This window comes from Esox lucius, chromosome 25 (genome assembly GCF_011004845.1).
Source record: "Esox lucius isolate fEsoLuc1 chromosome 25, fEsoLuc1.pri, whole genome shotgun sequence".
Taxonomy (NCBI): Eukaryota; Metazoa; Chordata; class Actinopteri; order Esociformes; family Esocidae; genus Esox; species Esox lucius.
Window position 1 is genome coordinate 8,686,666 of NC_047593.1, and position 21,448 is coordinate 8,708,113.

At 43.6% G+C, this 21,448-nt stretch overlaps 2 protein-coding genes across 2 annotated transcripts in view; both read left to right on the plus strand.

Annotated features, from left to right (window-relative positions):
• sorbs2a (sorbin and SH3 domain containing 2a) overlaps positions 1-1,368 on the plus strand; it is a 66,795-nt gene extending 65,427 nt beyond the window's left edge. The window contains exon 27 of the mRNA XM_020043856.3: positions 146-1,368. Within this exon, the coding sequence (XP_019899415.3) occupies positions 146-210 (65 nt within the window). The 3' untranslated portion in view covers positions 211-1,368. The remainder of the gene's footprint in view (positions 1-145) is intronic.
• Positions 1,369-7,181: 5,813 nt separating this feature from the next.
• On the plus strand, positions 7,182-19,787 carry pdlim3a (PDZ and LIM domain 3a). Its single transcript, XM_029118455.2, has 7 exons — positions 7,182-7,359; positions 12,023-12,174; positions 13,010-13,094; positions 13,290-13,477; positions 16,014-16,141; positions 18,559-18,670; positions 19,408-19,787. The coding sequence occupies exons 1-7, from the start codon at positions 7,267-7,269 to the stop codon at positions 19,595-19,597; spliced, it is 948 nt and encodes a 315-aa protein (XP_028974288.2). The 5' UTR covers positions 7,182-7,266; the 3' UTR covers positions 19,598-19,787.
• The last annotated feature ends 1,661 nt before the right edge of the window (positions 19,788-21,448 follow it).

The window sequence follows — 21,448 nt, forward strand, 5'->3', positions numbered from 1 at the left end:
TGATGTTACACTTGTACAACACATTGTCACTCAGATGTTCTGTAAATGTACTATTTCAACATATCTACTACTAAAACACACAATGGTTAAGTGGTCAGCGACATTGAGATTGTGTCCTCTTCTCTGGGTTTGTTTTTCTGAAAAGGGACTTCACGACGGAGCAAGCAGTTTGGAACCTTCCCAGGGAACTATGTCAAGCAGCTAAAATGACGCATCCGCCCCCCCCCCCCCCCCCAACACCCTCTCCTCACTTGGGCCTAACCATCTCTAGCACAAGCCCCGTCTGACAGAACCAACCAGGTCGGAGTTGCCTTTGAGACGCTGATCTTGGGTCAGTTTTTTGCTTTTTCTCACCAATGGGTCAGGTTAAGATGAGTGGAAGGGACACTGACCCTAGAACAGTTCCCAGGGTTAACTTGTATACCGGAGCAACACAACCCTACTATGCCATGTCATAGAAGAAGCCTTGCCCAAATGCATATGACAACAAAGACATTTCTTTTTTTTTAGCTCTAACTAGCCAACTCTACAGGAGACTTTTCCACTAACTAAACTATTGTTTTCTACACAAACGAGAAGTAGAAGAAGAACCATACCTTTGTATTCCTGACAAGGACCCTCAACAAAAATACTGAAGGAATGGTAGCCAATCAAGATGGTTATTTTATTTTTTATTTTAACTAGCTTCTATTTCATTTATGGGGAAAAAAAAGTTTGAACCTTTATAATGCAATAACTCCACGTTGACAGTGTGATATTTGATTAAGTTGGGTAACGGAGTAAAGAGGCCTAATAAACTGCCAGTCTGATAGCGACATGACAGCCATGTTGGTTTTCTACGCTTCTTTTCTGTTCACAAAACAGTGAACCTCCAAGTGTATTAATTGTATTGGAGGGAAAAAAACTATTTGATATTTTTAGAGCAGTATTGTCAAAGGGCTACTCTTCTCCATGTTCACTGCAGTGAGAAAGTTAGTACACCACCTGAAAGTTTTCTGATTTTGTGATATTTTTGAATACGTGGACATTTGATCTTTATTTTGACACCAGTGACAGCAAAAGGTAACCTAATTTATAAATGACACTGAAAAAACAGACTTTGGAATTTCCTTGTGTAGCTGGTATTGCCCCTTTGGCAGAAATCTACACTTTTCTTGTTTTAGTCTCTTAGAATCACCACTGGTTCAGCTATGTAATGTTTGAGAACTTTTTTGCATATATGGCCCATTTTAAGTCATCCTCATCAGTTGTATGAAATCAAAATCTGGCCTTTGACTCAGCCATTCCATAACTAACCATTTGTTATTTTTAGCCATTCCATTGTGGATGTACTTTGGTTAGATGCATGTTTTTGACAGATGGTCTGTCTTATATTCTCTCATTGTGTACTCTGTTAAAGTGTAATTAATTTTTCACTCAATGATGGTTAGCTAGCCAGGCTCTGAGGCAGGAAAGTAGCCACAAATCATAATGTCCTCACTACCATGCTTTACAGATGGTATAGGGATTATTCTGGTTAAAGGCAGGGTTTGGTTTTTAAGCCATTTCAGCCATTGGATTGGATGATAAAGTTACCAACTTGTTCCCAAAAAGGACATTGCAAGTATTTATTTCAATAATAATTGTGAAGTGTCATTTCTAAGTGTTATTGCTTACATTAAGTTACCTTCATCTGTCAGTAGAGTAGACGTGAAGGTCAAATATGTTATAACATATTCCACACAGCAATTTCTGGTCTCATTCTGTCACTTGGCAATTACAATGCAAAGTGAGTTAGAGGGGAAATACTTTCAGATAAGCGTTATGAACATCAAGAAAGAAACCACAGTGAAAATGATCCTGTTCTGTTATATGTTCTTCCCAGAAGTGTTGCTGGATACCCCAGGTCAGGTGGAGTAGTGATTGGAGGCAAATGTGTAGGTATTTTATAGGTCTCGATATTTACAGAGCCATCTGTTCACAACAAAAGGCTTTGTGTATTCGCCTGCTATACAATCAGTTATGCCATAATAATCACAATGTTTGCAATCTGTCTTCTACAGTGGGGAGAACAAGTATTTGGTACACTGCCGATTTTGCAGGTTTTTCTACTTACAAAGCATGTAGATGTCTGTAGTTTTTATCATAGGTACACTTCAACTGTGAGAGACGGAATCTAAAACAAAAATCCTGAAAATCACATTGTATGATTTTTAAATAATACATTTTCATTTGACATAAGTACCTACCAACCAGTAAGAATTCCGGCTCTCACAGACCTGTTAGTTTTTCTTTAAGAAGCCCTCCTGTTCTCCACTCATTACCTGTATTAACTTCACCTGTTTGGACTCGTTACCTGTATAAAAGACACCTGTCCACACACTCAATCAAACAGACTCCAGCCTCTCCACAATGGCCAAGACCAGAGAGCTGTGTAAGGACATCAGGGATAAAACTGTAGATCTGCACAAGGCTGGGATGGGCTACACAACAATAGGCAAGCAGCTTGGTGAGAAGGCAACAACTGTTGGCGCAATTATTAGAAAATGGAAGAAGTTCAAGATGACGGTCAATTTCCCTCGGTCTGGTGCTCAATGCAAGATCTCACCTCATGGGGCATCAATGATCATGAGGAAGGTGAGGGATCAGCCCAGAACTACACAGCAGGACCTGGTCAATGACCTGAAGAGAGCTGGGACCAGAGTCTCAAAGAACACCATTAGTAACACACTACGCCGTCATGGATTAAAATCCTGCAGCGCACGCAAGGTCCCCCCTGCTCAAGCCAGCACATGTCCAGGCACGTCTGAAGTTTGTCAATGACCATCTGGATGATCCAGAGGAGGAATGGGAGAAGGTCATGTGGTCTGATGAGACAAAAATAGAGCTTTTTGGTCTAAACTCCTCTCGCCATGTTTGGAGAAAGAAGAAGGATGAGTACAACCCCAAGAACACCATTCCAACCGTGAAGAATGGAGGTGGAAACATCATTCTTTGGGGATGCTTTTCTGCAAAGGGGACAGGATGACTGCAACATATTGAGGGGAGGATGGATGGGGCCATGTATCGCGAGATCTTGGCCAACAACCTCCTTCTATCATTAAGAGCATTGAAGAGGGGTCGTGGCTGGGTCTTCCAGCATGACCACGACCCGAAACAGACAGCCAGGACAACTAAGCAGTGGCTCCGTAAGAAGCATCTCAAGGTCCTGGAGTGGCCTAGCCAGTCTCCAGACCTGAACCCAATAGAAAATCTTTGGAGGGAGCTGAAAGTCCGTATTGCCCAGCGACAGCCCCGAAACCTGAAGGATCTGGAGAAGGTCTGTATGGAGGAGTGGGCCAGAATCCCTGCTGCAGTGTGTGCAAACCTGGTCAAGAACTACAGGAAACGTATGATCTCTGTAATTGCATACAAAGGTTTCTGTACCAAATATTAAGTTCTGCTTTTCTGATGTATCAAGTACTTATGTCATGCAATAAAATGCAAATTAATTACTGAAAAACCTTACAATGTGATTTTCTGGATTTTTGTTTTAGATTCCGTCACTCACAGTTGAAGAGTACCTATGATGACAATTACAGACCTCTACATGCTTTGTAAGTTGGAAAACCTGCCAAATCGGCAGTGTATCAAATACTTGTTCTCCCCACTGTATATATGAACAAGTTTGGTGGACTGTTATTTCACTCACCTGATATGTCTACAGTACACTACATTTTTACAGGCGAGTGTTTGTCAGGGTTGTCAAAGGGCTTGAAAAATGTGTGCAACGACAGCCTTGCCCCTCTTTTGTATGTGAAGATGTTTATATCGGGGGAATGTATTGACTAATGATATGGTGTCGTTTGGATGTCTCCGTCCATATATAGCCCATGGTGGATGGAACGACAGGTTATTCTATTTCAAGTGTACTTCATTCTACAGTGGAGTTGTCTGCGGTGGTGTCGTTTTTCACTCATTTCAACCAAGGCAAATCACCAGGTCCTGTTTATCCTACAGAGACGGTAGCTTATGTTGGTTTGCAGCGGAGTCTTGACATTCACCTTTGTCTGTTTATGACAAGTCACAACAATCACACAGCCCCTAGTTTTTTTTAAATCACATAATCCTATGAAGAGATTTTTCCTTTTTTTAGGTTGCTGTTGAATTATTTTTGAGGAATTAGACGGCGAACGTTGTCTCCTCATTTATTACCTGTGTGATGAATGTCATGTTGTACTTCACGCTAAATTAATATAACCTGAGAAGCAGGTTGAATTAAGAGTATATTGACTTTATAGTTATGTCGTGGATTTTCCGGTATAGGTAACTCAGATTGCAAACGTTTTACTCGCCAAAATGAATGAGATAAGTGTCACAGAAATTTCATAGGCATGGTTTTTTTGTTCAATGAATATGGTTTATGACATTATTTTGCCTTTTTTTGTGCATAAATATGTATTCACATAGGAAGGACAACAGAACAACTGTTTAAGCACCTTAATATGTAACTACTTCATTTGTCGTTTGTTTTTCCTCACTATCCACTTTTCATCCACCGTTTACTGGGTCTTGTTTATTAGGCACTAAATGGAATAAAATGAACTGAGAACGGGGAAGGACTACCTCGACTTGTCCAATGAGAAATGCATATGTTTATGTTCCGTCACAGATGTTTCCCGCTGTTGTCCCTAATTAACACGACCCCAGAGTGTGTGAGAGAGCACAGTGTGTCTCTGCTGGCGGCAAGTCTTTTGTATGGAACTGTAAATCGATGACATCCACTGCTTTATAAACTCTTCTTTTCTCACCCACCATCTGTTTGGCTTGCCTTTCTTTCCTCTGATCACTTTTTCACTCCACCTCATTAAGGAAACTTTCTCCTACAATACCTCCGCCTCCATCTACAGTACATCTGCATCTTCCTACAGTATTGCCACCTCCTACAGTTCATCACCTCCTTCTACAGTACAACCATCTACATTACATTGGCTGCCTTCTACAGCTCATCACTTCCTACAGTACTCCATCTCCTACTCTATATGCACTTCCTCCTGGAATATATACAACAGTCCCGTACAGAATAGCCACCTCCTCCTTCAGTGAAGCCACCACCCCCAAAGTGCAGCATCTTCCTTGTAAAGTACAGCGTCCACCTCCCACAATACAGCTACTCCTTTCTTAAGTACAGCGACCTCTTCCTACAGTTTCGCCACTTCCTACAGTACAGCCACCTACACTATATGCATCTCCTATTGTACAGCCACTTCCTTCTAAAGTACAGTTCCTCCTACAGTATTGCCACCTCCTCCTACAGTATTGCCACCTCCTCCTACAGTATTGCTGCCACCTCCTACAGTATAGCCACCTCCTCCTACAGTAATGCCACCTCCTCCTGCAACACAGGCGCCTCCTACAGGGCAGCCAACCCAAACAGTCACAATGCCATATTCCTCTTGTGCCAAAAAAAACAACAACATTTATGCAAAAACTGTTGAGTTGTAGTGGTTGACTCTGAAGTGCTTTTTATAACCTTGAAGTGTCACTTCTGTTACAGGGATACCTTGTGTGGAAAATGAAAAATGAGGGAATATACTTTACCTACATTCTTAAATGGGGAAAAATGAATGCGTATTATTGTTTTAAATATTTACCGTCTACCACATTTGGGACTTCAAAGCTTTCGGACGGATGAAATAGACTTTTTGAGGATTCTCAGCTGACAGTTCTTTATACGGGGGCCTACAAGGGCGGGCTCTTAGTTTTGAAGAGGATGCATTGCACTTGAGCTTTTTGTGACACAAGTCTTTGTATAATCTTCGATTTCTCTTTTAGGATTTTCTGAGGGGGAATATTCCTAATAAATTCTGCCTGATACTGGGTCAGTTTCTCTTGCCTCTTTCTCTTGCCCTCCCCTCTATTTCTCTAATTTCTCTGGTTCTCTTCCCTCTCTTTCCTCTCTGTCTGACTGACTTCTCTTTAAAGGTTAATCTTAATGTTTATTTTTGACATGCGGTATCCCAGACATTCTTTATTTGTGTGTGAGTCACCTGGTTTCTAAACCTGCGTCCATGGTTACCGTTCTAACAAACTTCTAGAAGGAGCCATTTCAGAAGATTGACGGCGGAATGAGCCACTTAAATATCATCGCAATTGTACTATGTTTCGATTGGCTTTCTTCCATCATGTTGACATAATGGGAACAGACATTATGCAGAGGGAGGGAGAGAGAGTGCGGGCTGACACGCTTGGAATTTTATTATAGATCAGCACGGACTGCTCACATGCTTATTGAGCTTAAACATTGAAAGCACCATGCACAAAGGTGATGGTTACAATACACATGTCGATCTGTCTTCCTGTGTTGCTGCCTTAAATTTGTTTACATTTTTTTCATTTTTCCCCTAAGATTTACACAACCTCTTGAGTTAATTGAATTTGTTGTTTGTAAGAGTTCCAGTAAAGAGAGCGGGGCGAGAGAAGAAAAATATCCTTCCCTAATTGGAATGCAAACCTTTCCAACCGTTCTATGATAAATACTGTGAGAGAGGGAGGGAGAGCCTGGTACGAGAGGGGGAGAAAGACTCCAGAAAATGAAAGGGGCAGCTTCGAGGATCGGATGTTCAGAGTACCATCCGGATACGATCGGACGCAGTGTCAAAAGATCAGCAAGAGGAGACCCTTAGCGCTGGGCTTGCTCCAGATCAATAGGGCCTGGAATGCTACCGCGCCAGGGTCTGAGCGCGGAGCGGCGCCTGCAGACCAAATAAGGACAGGAGCAGCTGGACCAGAGCGAGAGCCAGAGCGCGGGGGGGGGTAGCCCAGTCGGGCTCCGAGACAACCCAGGGACGGGGAGAGGTTTGGGGGCTGCTCACTCACGGACACCCAGCCTCCCTCCAAGCTGTCCTTGCTCTCTAAAGGGCTGTCCAGTGGCATGCTGACGGAGGGAGACTGGTACTAGGATGAGTGGAAGGGCACAGGTATTCTGTCCCGATGCGGCCAACCAATGGCTCGCTCCGAGGCGGAGGGGAGGAGGAAAGGAACCAATTACGCCGGGAGAGCGTTCGGGAGTGGAGGAAAAAACGTCGATACAGAAGCCGTGACAGAAAAAGAGAGGTGGCGAAAGAAAACCGGCGGGGGCCAATGGCCTCGGGAGTGTGGGTGGGGGGGGGGGGGGGGGGGGGGCGGGGCTCTTCACCTCCCGCCTGTTTAAAAGGGTCCATAAGGAAGTCATCCTCGCCGCTCTGCTACTGACAAACCTGCTGTGTTCAGGACACGCACTCTGAGAACCGGGGACAGACGGGGGACATGCCACTGGACGTGGTCCTGAACGGGCCGCCCCCCTGGGGATTCCGACTCACCGGAGGCAAGGACTTCAACCAGCCCCTCACCGTCTCCAGGGTAAGAGAGTAACTATGGCAGTGACGATGAGAACGCTAATAAGTAATGATTATAATATCAGGGGATTATATGTTGAATTATTTCAATTGGAACGATGATCATGGCAATAATGAAAACACAAGTAACAATGGTGGTCACGGGGATGATAATGATGAGGACTATTCGGACTTGCAGAGTACAGCACATCTGATTCTTTGAGTCAAGAACGCCTGGTAATAAGAGAAGGACTGTTTTTGTTTTGAAGCCTCTTTCAGCGGGCCCGATGCCAAGGTCTGGTGTGTGTGTGAATGAAGTGGAAGGGGTGCGTCCCTGTGTTCCTCGTTCTACCGTGGACACACACACACACACACACACAGTCAGATGTTCTCATCTCTTGTGTGGAGGATCGTGTTGATCCGGTCTCTCGTTGGTGTGTCCTCTCCTCTCCTCCACTCCATCCTGTGTCCCCCTCGCTCTTCTCATGGTCTCCCTCCTCCCACCTCTCCCTGTCTTTTTCTTCTCTGATCCCTCACTCTCTTGCTCTCGCCAATGTCCCCCATGCCTCCCTCACTTTTCTCCTCCCTCTCCCTCTCCTGTCTTTCTCCCATTCGCTGCCAGGAGGAGGAGCTCGCCCCCCTCATGTCTTGTTTAAACACTGGGCTGAGGAACGGCAAGGTAGAGCTCAACCAGACGGGCCGTATAGTCATATTCCCTTTGTAGTGTACTTCATTTGATTCAGGTCCATAGGGCGCTGGTCAAAGGTAGTGCACTATAAGAAGAATAGGGTGACATTTAGGATGATCCCGTTCCCCAATATATATCATCCCTGATCACTGGACTGTGGATGTTGGTTTTGGGTTGAAGGTGTTAAATCGAGGTACCGCAGGGGTTTGTCGTGGTGGCTGCAGGAATACATGTGCGCGCGCACACATACGCACACGCACTCACACATGCACACACACTCACGTGCACACACACATATGCGCATACTCACACACACACTTGTGCTCCATAAAATCTCTCCAGCTTAGTTGGAAATAGCTCCAAGCATCAACTACTGGCACACACACACACATACACACACACACACACACACACACACACACAAAGCAGCTGAAACAACACAGACTGCTGGTGACCACAGTGAGGTCCCATGGGTAGGAATCTAGCTGGACTAATTGAGAATGCCCTCCATTTAGCTCAAGTTATCACATGAAAACAAATTCGGCAGAAGTTGACCATTGTGAAAATCCAAGTGTGTGGGCGCGTAACCGTGGAGACGCTGTACCTTATGTTATTTCTACGTGTCTAATCACCACCATCAGTTATTTACGGAGTATCCGTGATCCCGTTGTGGGTCTAACTTTAGGTCTGACTCCAGGGCTGGCGGCTAAATGGGAGCAGGGGCTTAATCACTGGCCCCTGGGGGCCAGCACACACCTGTCATCTGAGCGGAGACTCGCAACCTTTCTCAACGAGCTGCCCGGGAGGGAGCACTGGGAGGCTATAAGTGTTTTCTGTTTGTTTTGAAAGCCTTTTTCCAAGGCACTGAAGGTAAACGAAACTAGGATTAGACAAAGGACAAAGTCCAAACTGTCTTCTCCCATTCTGTTTTCCCCTGATTGAGACAAATCTCCTTGTATATCTCCTCATATGTCTTTGACCCTGTGCGTGTTGCGTGTCCGTGTGCATATCCTGTCAGCATTCACAGACGAGACAATACGTCTCTATCAACCTCAGGGCTGTTTGGTTGTAATGGGACTTGAAGCCGCGGGCACATTCCTCCCGCTCGTGGAGCGTGAACATAAACCATGACCGTGTCTCAACCATGTATTCCCAGGCCGCGTTCATCGGCAACCCGTTTCTTTGGAACCCTCGGTTGTTTTCGTTTCCAACTGGAAGTGAAAAACTAAACATTATTAGTTGACATCTGTAATTGCCCTGTGAACTGGGAAATCCAGAACGGATGTGGAAAATGATTCACAGTTGTGTCTGAGGAGCACCAGAGAATAGCTCTCTTGTACAATATCCTTCTTAGCGTACAGCTTCAAGTGGCTTTGCATGCACTTACAAAGTTTTTGGTCAGCCTGACATGCTTTCCTTATGAATTGAAAGAGTGGTAATGGGCTAACAGCAATTGGTGGCTCTCAGAACAATACTTTCAAAACAATACCTTCAATGCATTTTACCACAAAAAGTGGGTGAATTGCATCTCCACTGGACTGAACCTGAAGAACTGAACCTCACCTAAGAACTGGACACGGTGTCTATGGCACTAGATTCTCTGCACAATAGAAAAAACATTCCAAAAAATGTTTGGACAACTAGAGGTATTATATCGCCATTTCGTATTTGGAAAGTTTCCCTATTTTGAAAACGCGATGGGTCAGTCAAAGTGGGAGATGTTTGGAGCCGGTCCAAATTCATTCCGTAGACGTCTGTCTTTGTCTGTCACCTTACTACTTCATGTTTGCAGATCAAGGGAGTCTGGATAGATCGAGACAATGTAATGGTCAGCTTCCACCATGTGGCTTCCACCCAACAGTTCTGAAACACTTTCAGATCTGAGGGCATAGAAGGAACGGTTCAGGTGCAATTTGGGAACAGTTCCAATAAGTCCCCTGCATGAACTGACCCCTCAGCGATTCCCGATGGTTGCTTAGGATAAAATGCAGAGGTTTAATTCGCTCATGTTCCCTCCATCAAACACGCATCCTCTGGTTCTCTCATCCGGTGTTATTTATAGCTCTGTGACCCGAACTCAAGCTTCATTGTAACATGTCCCCTGCGAGAGCTACAATGTTTGTTTAAAGTTCAAGTTGAATTTTTAGAGCTGGAAATTGTAACAGGAGTCAGTTTCACCCACCAAAGAGGAAATCCTATCTGTTTGTGAGAAAGTGATAGAGAAAGACAAGAAGAGAGAGACCGAGAGAAAGAAAAAGGAAATGAGAAAAAGTTTAAAGTGAGAGTTATATGTATGCAGTTCTCTCCTGTATGTAACTTGAAACAACTTCTAAAATCTGATCATTGTTGTCTGGTTAGCATTTCTTTTCCCTTCTGGATACCGTCAGTCAGCAGGATAAAACACGTGTTTACTTTGTCAGCACGAAGACAGGAGAAAGAACCAGTTTACACAAGCCTACATACCAGGCAGGGCAAAGGACTTTATACAGACAGAGGTTTACATATTGGACACTGTCAAGTTGAAGGCCTAGAGAAACAAACTTCAAAACCACAGCAAAGTAACCAATGCCAATTTGACTTTTGATCTTTTGGTGTTGTTATTTATTTGTCTAAACATAAATAGTCATTTTAGTGTCTGTGCGATAAAGGCTGTAACCTTGTTAAAAACTTGGATTGTCTCAACACTGACAACGCTCATTTCATGAACAACGTTTTGCCAACCTATTCGCTTCATGACTGGTCGTTTTGTGACAACGACCTGCGTCAGCTGTAATATAGTTTTAAGGAGGCTTCCAAGTGCTTGCTTTGAAGGTTCTATATAGACCTGAGTCCAGAAGAGGTTAAAGGCTCCCTCAGTGCTAGTGGACCTACAGTTGACCTAACATTTCCGGAAGACCTCAAAGTCACTTCTTCAACTAAAATCCGTCAGCTGGGTGATTGGTTGGAAGTGTTACGAAGCGGGTCAACCGAACTACACTACGTTTATTCCATGTGTGCAGGAGAACGTAGGCTTTTCCAAGTGCCGCCGGGATTGGATGATGCCAGACGACAGGAGGAGAGATGAATGGTGGAATGCAGGAAAGAGATGGAGAGATGAGGAAGTAGGAGGAGAGAGGTAGCAATTAGCATGGCGTTGCCGGGGTTGGGTGGGGGTGATGGCACACGTGTGTTGTGAGGAAAGAAGGAAAACCCCAGGGTGATACACAAATGACACTGGACAAAGGCAGCACATAGCAGGCCATTTGCAGCAGCAAGCACTTGTTCCTTACTGACCTTTCTTGTTTACACATTACATGAAGTGTGTTGGCAAACTAATCAGACCCCCTTCACTCTTGAGTCTTCTTGGGTATGTCTCTACCAGCTTTGCATGCATGGATTTGGGCAGAATCCTCTCAGGCCCTGTCAAATCTGATGGGAGTCGCCGTGGAATTGCGATTTTCAGGTCTCCTCAAAGATGATCTATGCGGTTCAAATCTAGGCATTTGTCATCGAGCCAAAAGGGGGGCTACTTTGAAGAATCTTAAAAATAAATGCACATGATTCCGTATGTGTTATTTCGCAGTTTTGATATCTTCACATTATTCTACAGTGTGGAAAATAGTAAAAAATAAAAAATGCCCTTGAATGAGTAGGTTTCTCCAAACTTTTGACTGGTACTGTGGTTACAGTAGCTAGTTAATGTAATGTTTAGAAAAATCTACCAGCTGTACTATCGTCAAACAACTTTTCTATGTTTTACTTGCAACCATGGCACTGGGGATAGTGTCAGTCCGGAGACGGAGACTGTTTTTTAACGTTAACTGATGTGTTGTATCAGATATGTTGAATGGAAAATGCTTCATTGGGCACCTTTAAAGTCAACACTAACAATCTCATCCACTGATATTAAGTAACTGTTACAAAAGGAATCATTGATAGCCAACCAATCTTTTTCTCTCCCCCCTCCTCTCTGTCTCCCTCCCCTGTGTGTCCCTCTCTCCGTCCCACCCTCTGTGCCCAGATCACCCCTGGCAGTAGGGCTGCCGTAGCCAACCTGTGTCCCGGTGACCTCATCCTGGCCATCGAGGGCATCAGGGCGGACAACATGATGCACTGTGAAGCGCAGAACAAGATAAAAGACGCCACCCATCAGCTCTTACTCACCGTCCAGAGGTCAGGTGACACGCCGTGACACACTTTTTACAAGTCATTCCCAGTGAAAGATAAAGGATTGTGATGCTTGTTGTCCAGTTAATGTCAAGGGTCAAATTATGGTAAAATGGTCATTTTATGTTTTGCTGCCGTGGAACATAAACAATCGGCCTCTTGTCCAAAATAATCTCATTATGGGCTGGCTTACCTGCGCTGTGTTTGAGCTCTTGTCTAAAGCACAGAGGCCAAGATCAGAGTAGGCACGTTTGCTAGCCGCCACCACCGTATTTGTGGCTAAGCCACTGGTAGACTTGAAAATGGAACAGAAAAACACCAAAGAAATGTACGGGCAGTGTGTCAACACACTATGTATCTTTATCCGCACTGGAGGCAGTTGCACCACTGGTGAAAAATATAAATATCTGTTGCCAATTGGATGGAAATCTAGCAAGTCACACAAGTGACTCCCGCTGTCGATTAGTGGAAATAACTGTATCCCATGTTAGACTTACTGCATGTCGAATATTCCCTGGTTGAAAATGTTTTTGAGAGAACAACTACAAAGCTTTCTTGATTTCCCTCATTTTCTGTCATGTTGCGTGTTTCAGAATTGCTTGAAGATTAGCGTTTGCTTTTCTGTTCATAGTACCTAGGTAAAAGGGAAAAGAAAGGAGCTACACACACACACACACACACACACACACCAAAAGATGTCTGTGAAGTTGGACTTGATTTGTGACTGCTCAGTGCTCTGTGGCCCAGCTGTCATGTTTGATCTGTGGTCATAATCGTTTCAGCGGTCAAAGTAGTTGACTTTGGCTCCGTTTGATCCTGACCTGTTTGTTTTTTTTCTCAGGCCTGAAACCAAGCTATGGTCACCGCAGGTCAGAGTTGACGGTAAAGCCAACCCTTTTAAAATCAACCTGGAGGCTGAGCAGCAGGTGAGAGGGAGAAAGAAATGGGAGTGAGAGAGTGTGTGAGAGAGTGTGAGAGTGTGTAGCTTGCATCCGAGTGTCCGCGTTTCAGTATACTGTACCACGGTTGTTAGTCTTTCTGTGTCGAATTCCCCAACCTCTGAGAAGATCTGCTCCCCCCCCACCCCCCTCACCCCCATCCCCCCCCCCACCCCCATTCAGGAGTTCAAACCCATCGGTGTGGGACACAACCGGAAGGCCCAGCCCTTTATAGCGGCGGCTAACATCGACGACCACCGCCAGGTGGTCAGCACGGCCTACAACACCCCAATAGGGCTGTACTCGTCAGGAAACATCCAGGACGCTATGCACGGACAGATGAGGGGTCTGGTGCACGATAAGCCTGAGGGGTAAGGGGCAACTTGGAAGGGGTCACCCGATGGATGGGTCAGTCCATAAGTCAGTTCAGTTTATTTTCTGAAGCCTTTTAACGTAGGCAGTTTTTACAACTTTCTTATACAGATATCCAGCTTTAAACCCCCTAAAGCGAGCATAAACGTGTTGAATTCACTAGTGAGAGTCCCTAGAAAGGCTGGGTCCTAGGAAGAAACCTAGAGAGGAGCCACACTCTGGGCGGTGGTTGGTCATCTTTTGGCTGTGCTGATTTGAGATTATAGAACTCACAGCATTTAAGGCCTTCCATTGTGTTATCTGATAGCTGCTTTTATTTTGTTTCACCCAACGTCTGGCTTCTGTTAGTGTTGTACTATAAAATATGCTAAATCGTGGATCTCCAACCGTGTCGACTGCCAAACTACAGTGAAAGTAGGCTACATGAAGTGTTTGCACATTCCACTGCAAATTGTTATACAACTAGTGTCAGACATCACAAGCTCTCCGCTACTACTCTCCCCCAATTCTAACACGTTTCCTATTTTCTGTCAGTCATTGCTCATTGATGTTGAGCAGTGCCTTATGGGTTTACAGATATACTTTAACTTTCCCAAAAGCTTTTTCAGAACTACAATAGGCTTACCTGGCAGGTGTCTATCGTGGTTAATTATATCATCTGTCTAGGATTTTTGTATGCGAACATGGCCAAAGATTTTGCAGCAGCATGGAATCATTTTTACATTCCTCTCAGTAGATACACATACTTTAAAAAAAAAAATGCATTTTTGTAATTTAGCTGACAATCTTATTCAGAGCAATTGACTGTGCTTTCCTCTTAAGATAGTTATTTGGGGCAGCCACATAAATAATATTAAGGGCTCCTTATTCAATTAAATAGGTATCATCAATGTCTGTGCTAAAAGAAAGAAAAAATCTGTTCGTTTTCTTCCAGACCTAGAAGAAAAGTCTACCCACGTAATTATATTATTGAAAAGGACTCTCAACACAGAATTCTGTTGTTACTCTACAATTTATTTTGTGAAGAACAAAACATTTCCGGAAATATTTTGGAGACACTGTCGCCAAATTCTGCTTTAAATGTGTGTTCTTTTTTTTTTTTTTTTACTATTGACTTCAGAATTCCGATGGGGATAAAGAGGTTTTGTATCCAAGGAAGTCAGGTGGATCTCATTAGCCTAGCTACCAGAAATATGGGGTGTTAGTCTGATGAGTATATTACCCAAGCACACAGGAATGAGCTTTTCCCTGGCTTACCCTGAAGGTTTTTCAGAACGAGACCACAAATCACATCAGGCTACAGTTCTGTACAGCATCTCAGTTCTGCAACGTGTTACTATTTGATCTGAAATTATAGTAGAACACGGAAAAGGAAAGTAGAACATTTCGCTGTTTGAATCATCCAAGAGATATCCCCCTGTGCCCAAACTAGTTCTTGGAATGTTGTTTAAACATGATCTGAACAAAGAAATCAATATAATGCTATTGAATGGATATGGAAAACAGAGCATTTCCGATCAAGTTACTTTGTGAATTCTGGTATTTCTTTTACTATTCTTTTTTTCCCTGCAACATTTTGATGGTTAACATTTTTGTCATCTTAATTCTGAATTCACATCCCTTACATTTCAGTGATTTACAAAAAGTAGTAATGGTTATGAACAGAAAACATTTACGAAAATCGTTGTCCCCGAATATATATTTTACCAAAGCTCATTTTATATAATAAAATATAAAAAGGCTTCACGATATTTTGGTTATAGTATATTCAACCCATGTATGGTACTAAATTGTATATCTGTTGCAGCAAACTCCCATCAGAAGACTCTGCATGTTAACCATGGCTATAAAAAGAACTGTATTTAGAAAAGACCGCTGCTTATAGACATTGTTTGTTCTTCCCCTCGTCGTATCTAACCTCCTCTCTCCGTTCTCATCCCGTCCATTACCCGTCTGAGTTCTTCCCCTCTGTCTTCGCTTCGTTTCCTTTTATGGACGTCTCCTGATGACTGTGTTATGCCTGGGTCAAAATCCTATTTGAAATCTTTGGAATACATTGAGCGCTTTGCTGTAGCCGGCCGGGCGTGCCAAATGAATGGGGTTGGAGGCTTCGGGACTGTTTTAGTGGTCCGGACAAGCTCTGTAAAGCTGGGATATAAACACTGGAAATTATTTCCAATACGGTTACGACCCAAGTCTGCTCTCTGTAATGTCTGCCTCGTTTGACCTAACGCAGCCTATAACGGAAAGCCTCAGGGCCCTGGAGAGAGCCCCAGCTGGCAGGCTTCATTTCCCCATCACGACTCAAAGCCTTTCCTTAAGCCTGGGGCTGGGTAGGCCTGGACCCGCCGGGCTCAATGTGACTCTGATGTTACATCCCATATATTAGTGTTGATATGAATCCATTGGTGTCTTGCCTGGGTGGAACAGAATTTTCCACCAAGAGCAGAGCAGATTGAACAGGTGCAGTCATCGCAACGTTAGATGTGAATGCATAGAAACGTCTGTTTTGTGTGTTCGTGTTCGACTCCGCAGTAGCAGGACGCTGAGCTCCATTGAGGAGTCCGACGTGTACCGCATGCTTCTGAAAGACCAGGAGGAACCGCACGAACCGCGACAGTCTGGGTCGTTCAAGGCCCTGCAGGACTTCGTCGACAGCGACGGTCAGTCCCCCCCCCCCCCCCCCCCCCACCCCCCCCCCCCCCACCCGACTCCTTTTTATTAAAATATGTAGCCTAACGATGGTGACATCTTTCGCTGAGAATTCCTGGCTGCTGTGGTGCAGTGAAGAAGAGATTTAGTGTTGCATATAATGTACTCGGGGTTGCATTTACTGCGATAACGTGTTCCTTCTTAATGAGATGCTTCAAGGAAAATCTAGTCACTGTTAAAGCAGTTGTGATCAGTGTGGGTTAGGCTCTCCAACTGACTCACTTTGGATGCAGTTTTGGTTATTAAATAAACTAATAAGGTTTGGACACCTACTCATTCAATGCTACATCTTTAGTTTGACTATTTTCCACAATTTCGAATAATAGTGAAGTCATCAAAACTATGAAATAACAAATAGCAAAGAGAAATGACAGTCCATCATTAAACTACCAGTTTACATACATTATGTACTGTAGGTAATTCACCTCCAGTGGCCCTTTTGGGTACTTCAGGCCTTTATATTTATCTCTGGCCCTATGTTGATGTTATTACAACTGAAATATCTATTTTTTTAAACATTATCCTGGGAAATATCATAGTGTATTAGCATGAAATATCCTTTACACACGTTTTTTTCAACGTTTATTTATTTTATGTCAATATTTAAAGTGGGGAGAACAAGTATTTGATACACTGCCGATTTTGCAGGTTTTCCCACTTACAAAGCATGTAGAGGTCTGTAATTTCTATCATATGTACTCTTCAACTGTGAGTGACGGAATCTAAAACAGAAATCCAGAAAATCACATTTTATGATTTTTAAGTAATTAATTTGCAATTTATTGCATGACATAAGTATTTGATACATCAGAAAAGCAGAAATTTGGTACAGAAACCCTGATTGCAATTACAGAGATCATGCGTTTCCTGTAGTTCTTGACCAGGTTTGCACACACTGCAACAGGGATTTTGGCCCACTCCTCCATACAGACCTTCTCCAGATCCTTCAGGTTTCAGGGCTGTCGCTGGGCAATACGGATCCAAAGATTTTCTATTGGGTTCAGGTCTGGAGACTGGCTAGGCCACTCCAGGACCTTGACATGCTTCTTATGGAGCCACTCCTTAGTTGCCCTGGCTGTGTGTTTCGGGTTGTTGTCATGCTGGAAGACCCAGCCACGACCCATCTTCAATCCTCTTACTGAGGGTTGTTGGCCAAGATGTCATGATACATGGCCCCATCCATCCTCCCCTCAATACGGTGCAGTCATCCTGTCCCCTTTGCAGAAAAGCATCCCCAAAGAATGATGTTTCCACCTCCATTCTTCACGGTTGGAATGGTGTTCTTGGGGTTGTACTCATCCTTCTTCTTTCTCCAAACATGGCGAGAGGAGTTTAGACCAAAAAGCTCTATTTTTGTCTCATCAGACCACATGACCTTCTCCCATTCCTCCTCTGGATCATCCAGATGGTCATTGACAAACTTCAGACGGGCCTGGACATGCGTTGGCGTGAGCAGGGGGACCTTGCGTGCGCTGCAGGATTTTAATCCATGACGGCATAATGTGTAACTAATGGTGTTCTTTGAGACTCTGGTCCCAGCTCTCTTCAGGTCATTGACCAGGTCCTGCTGTGTAGTTCTGGGCTGATCCCTCGCCTTCCTCATGATCCTTGATACCCCATGAGGTGAGATCTTGTATGGAGCCCCAGACCGAGGGAGATTGACCGTCATCTTGAACTTCTTCCATTTTCTAATAATTGCGCCAACAGTTGTTGCCTTCTCACCAAGCTGCCTGCCTATTGTCGTGTAGCCCATCCCAGCCTTGTGCAGGTCTACAATTTTATCCCTGATGTCCTTACACAGCTCTCTGGTCTTGGCCATTGTGGAGAGGTTGGAGTCTGTTTGATTGAGTGTGTGGACAGGTGTCTTTTATACAGGTAACAAGTTCAAACAGGTTCAGTTAATACAGGTAATGAATGGAGAACAGGAGGGCTTCTTAAAGAAAAACTAACAGGTCTGTGAGAGCCATAATTCTTACTGGTTGGTAGGTGATCAAATACTTATGTCATGCAATAAAATGCACATTTTATTTTATTCCATACTTGTGAATTAGACATCATAAGACTAACAGTTCACTACCAAATTTGTGCAGAATAAAAAGTCAGTCTTTTCAGAACTTCTGCTTCTACTGCTGTCTTGCCACTGCTGTAAATGTGGTGCAGCTGAATGCAGAGTGTCACAGTATGGTTTGGTTGTTTGGTTGCTATAGAGGGTTGCAGTGCTGTTTATATACAGTGACCTTGACATTTAGATGTTTCTATGTGTGCAGTATCCTGGACAATATGGTCCCATGTCCGCTTCGTGTTTTGGCCACGTTTTGTTTAAAAACATCTCATCATTGCAATATTTTCTGTCCCATGTGTTCTCCAGGCACCCGGCCCATGGTGACAAGGACAGTTAGGGCGCCCACAACTAAGCCCCCGCCGCCCACGGGAAACCTGCAGAAACTGCCCGTGTGTGACAAGTGTGGGAACGGCATTGTGTGAGTACCTCGAGAGACAGGGCTCCTTGGCCAAATGTCTTAAGAAATGCTGATAGTGACTTGCAGCCATTTTATTCAACAATTATTTCTAACAGGGTGATTTGCGGGGTGAAACACAAAAAATGTAATTACCTGTCATTGGCAAAATGGTCTCCTTCTCCTACAGAGAAGTCACACGGTTGGACAAATCATCCTCGTCTGGTCAGGCAGACGAGCGGCAGAAAGGAGTGTAATAACGGTTGATCCTTAAAGCGCGAATCAGCGTTTGAAACAATAACAAAGCCCCTGTTTCTGTAAAAAGCTGAGGGATGGGGCTGGAGAAGTATAGCCGTCTGACATTCAGAGACTGAGCTACTGACCAAGGGACATTCTGAACCAGGTTTTAAGGCTATAAAGGGGTTGTTTATGTAGTGAAACAAGCTGATATTTTTTGGTTATGAGTTAGTACAACAGTTTAGCTAAGCCCAAGTGGTATTTCTAAGTTCTGTTCTTCAAAAATAAACATTTACATGTTACCAGATGCATTGCACCATTATGTAGATGATGTAACACTGACTGGCAAGGGGAGAGGCTGGATTCTCTCAAAGCATTGATATCACAGCACTAGAGTGAAGTGAACATCTACCATCAGCTCCTCTCCCCCAATCCTAACAATGGCACATAAAAGTCTGACCTGAGATCAGCGTCTAAGGGAACTCGACCATACTCAAGTTGCTACCTCTCCTGTCCTTTTATAGCGGCACGGTTGTGAAGGCGAGGGACAAGTTCCGCCACCCTGGCTGCTTCGTATGCACTGACTGTGACGTCAACCTTAAACAGAAGGGCTACTTCTTTGTTCAGGGCCAACTGTACTGCGAGACCCACGCTAGAGCTCGGACGAGACCTCCAGAGGGACACAACCTTGTCACCACTTTTCCCTCAGCATAGGACCCCACACACACACACACACCACCCTAAAAAAAACTCTGCATCTGCCATTGTTTGTACCTGTTTGTTACTGTGTTCTGTTTTTGTCTCTATGCTCTGTTTTGCACAATTCCAGAGAGTCCATTTGTTTGTTTAAAACAATGACATGTCTACTACTCTCTGCCTTCGAATAAAGGGGGTTTTGACTGGGGAAACGGCTCGTGTTATTCTTGTTTTTGTCACTTTCCTGAGCTGACTGACATGAACAGCTACAATGAGACACGCAACATGAGTGCTGAAACTGAGTGCTTCTCAAGGGATCCAGAGGGGGACGGCCCGGCGCTGTGAACGTGTCGCCTTCTCTCCGTTAGCTGTTGAGAAGAGAGGAAGGAAGGATAAACAATGGAGGAAAATAAATGAAAAAATGAAAGAGAATGGGGTTTTAAGTTGTTATTAGTAGTAGTGGGAGCTGGGGATTTAGAGGTAGTTATGTATATTTAAAAAGTAATTGACCTTTCCTAAAGCCATTCATACAATTCTTGGATGTACCCGAGAGGTCACAGGTCAAAGTACTGCTAACTTGAACCTTTGCCAAAAATCACTGAGACATCGTCCACCTCAGTGCACTGGATGTCCCAAATTGGGGGTCGAGTTCATAGACTGTAAAAGATATATTGTAATTATGAATGCATATTTGTACATTATGTAAAAAATCATTGTTACCTTATGACTTTAGAATATTTATTACATTGTTTACAATTAATGGCAATAAACGCAAAGGTTATTACATTATTAGCAGTTATTACATTTACTAATTCATCAGGACCATACCATTCTACAACGTTTAAAGGTTATCACAACAGCTGTGTGAGCCAAGAAATGAATGTACATGTTAAACGGTAAGTCGACATTGATAAAGCTTAAAGCCATCCACCAGGACTTGGCTCCAATTAGCAGTCCAAAGATCCCAGCCTGGGGGAGAGAAGTTGTTGAGGATGTAGGGACTAATTAGACACTCCAGTGGCCCTTTCCAGTGAATGTGCAGTGATGCAGCCTCTGTGACTGAAATTAAATCCTATAAAGCACTGTTACATTTTGAGCTTGTGTGATTCCACACAAAGTCATACAGTCATCATCAGTTTTGTCAGCTACATGTGACAATGGGGGGCACTCTGAGCCAGTGTGTAGGGCATAGGCCTTTACCAAACCATGCTTGATTAATTATACTTTTCCATAGCTAATGGGCGATGCTTGCTAAAAATAATTTTTTGCTCATTAAAATGCAGAAGCAACTGTTGAATGTGCCTTAACAAAAGAATGTAAGGGACACTGAAATAGAAATAGCTCTGACAAAAATATGTTCACAAACTTCTGTGTTAAAACCCCCTGCATAATGTGAGCACTGTTTCTGAAAGTGGTTCAGATGTTGTCTCAGTGGGAGGAAACATCAAAAAACACTTGACATGGAAGATGATGCCGCTGGCTATACAATAACTGTAATAGGAAATGGTGCTGTGGCACATTTGGTAAATGTGATTTGTGATAATGTTTACTCAGCTCTGTGTTCTGTCAGTTTTATGTTCACTCAGTGGTTTAGTGTTTTGCGCGTAGTCTATTTCTGGGCAGATCTAAATCTCAAAACTTAACCGAAATAATCAATTATGAAAACTATTGTATTTGTATGTGTTGATCATTTTAAACTTTTGAGACAAATTAACATTTTAAGCTATAGTGTTGTCTGCTTTGTTGATGCTTTAGATGCCATAAGGCAGAGTAGAGAGTATGTTTGAAAAAGCAGAAGACAGACTGATAGACCACCTCCAGTAAATGCAAGGATTTATGGGGATTATCACATATTATTTCAGTTTTCAT

Excerpts from the sequence above, each read along its gene's own strand:
- pdlim3a (XM_029118455.2), top strand. The coding sequence starts at position 7,267 with ATGCCACTGGACGTGGTCCTGAACGGGCCGCCCCCCTGGGGATTCCGA. Across the intron at positions 16,142-18,558 it reads GGACTTCGTCGACAGCGACG|GCACCCGGCCCATGGTGACA; the intron begins GTCAGTCCCCCC and ends TGTGTTCTCCAG. Across the intron at positions 18,671-19,407 it reads AAGTGTGGGAACGGCATTGT|CGGCACGGTTGTGAAGGCGA; the intron begins GTGAGTACCTCG and ends GTCCTTTTATAG.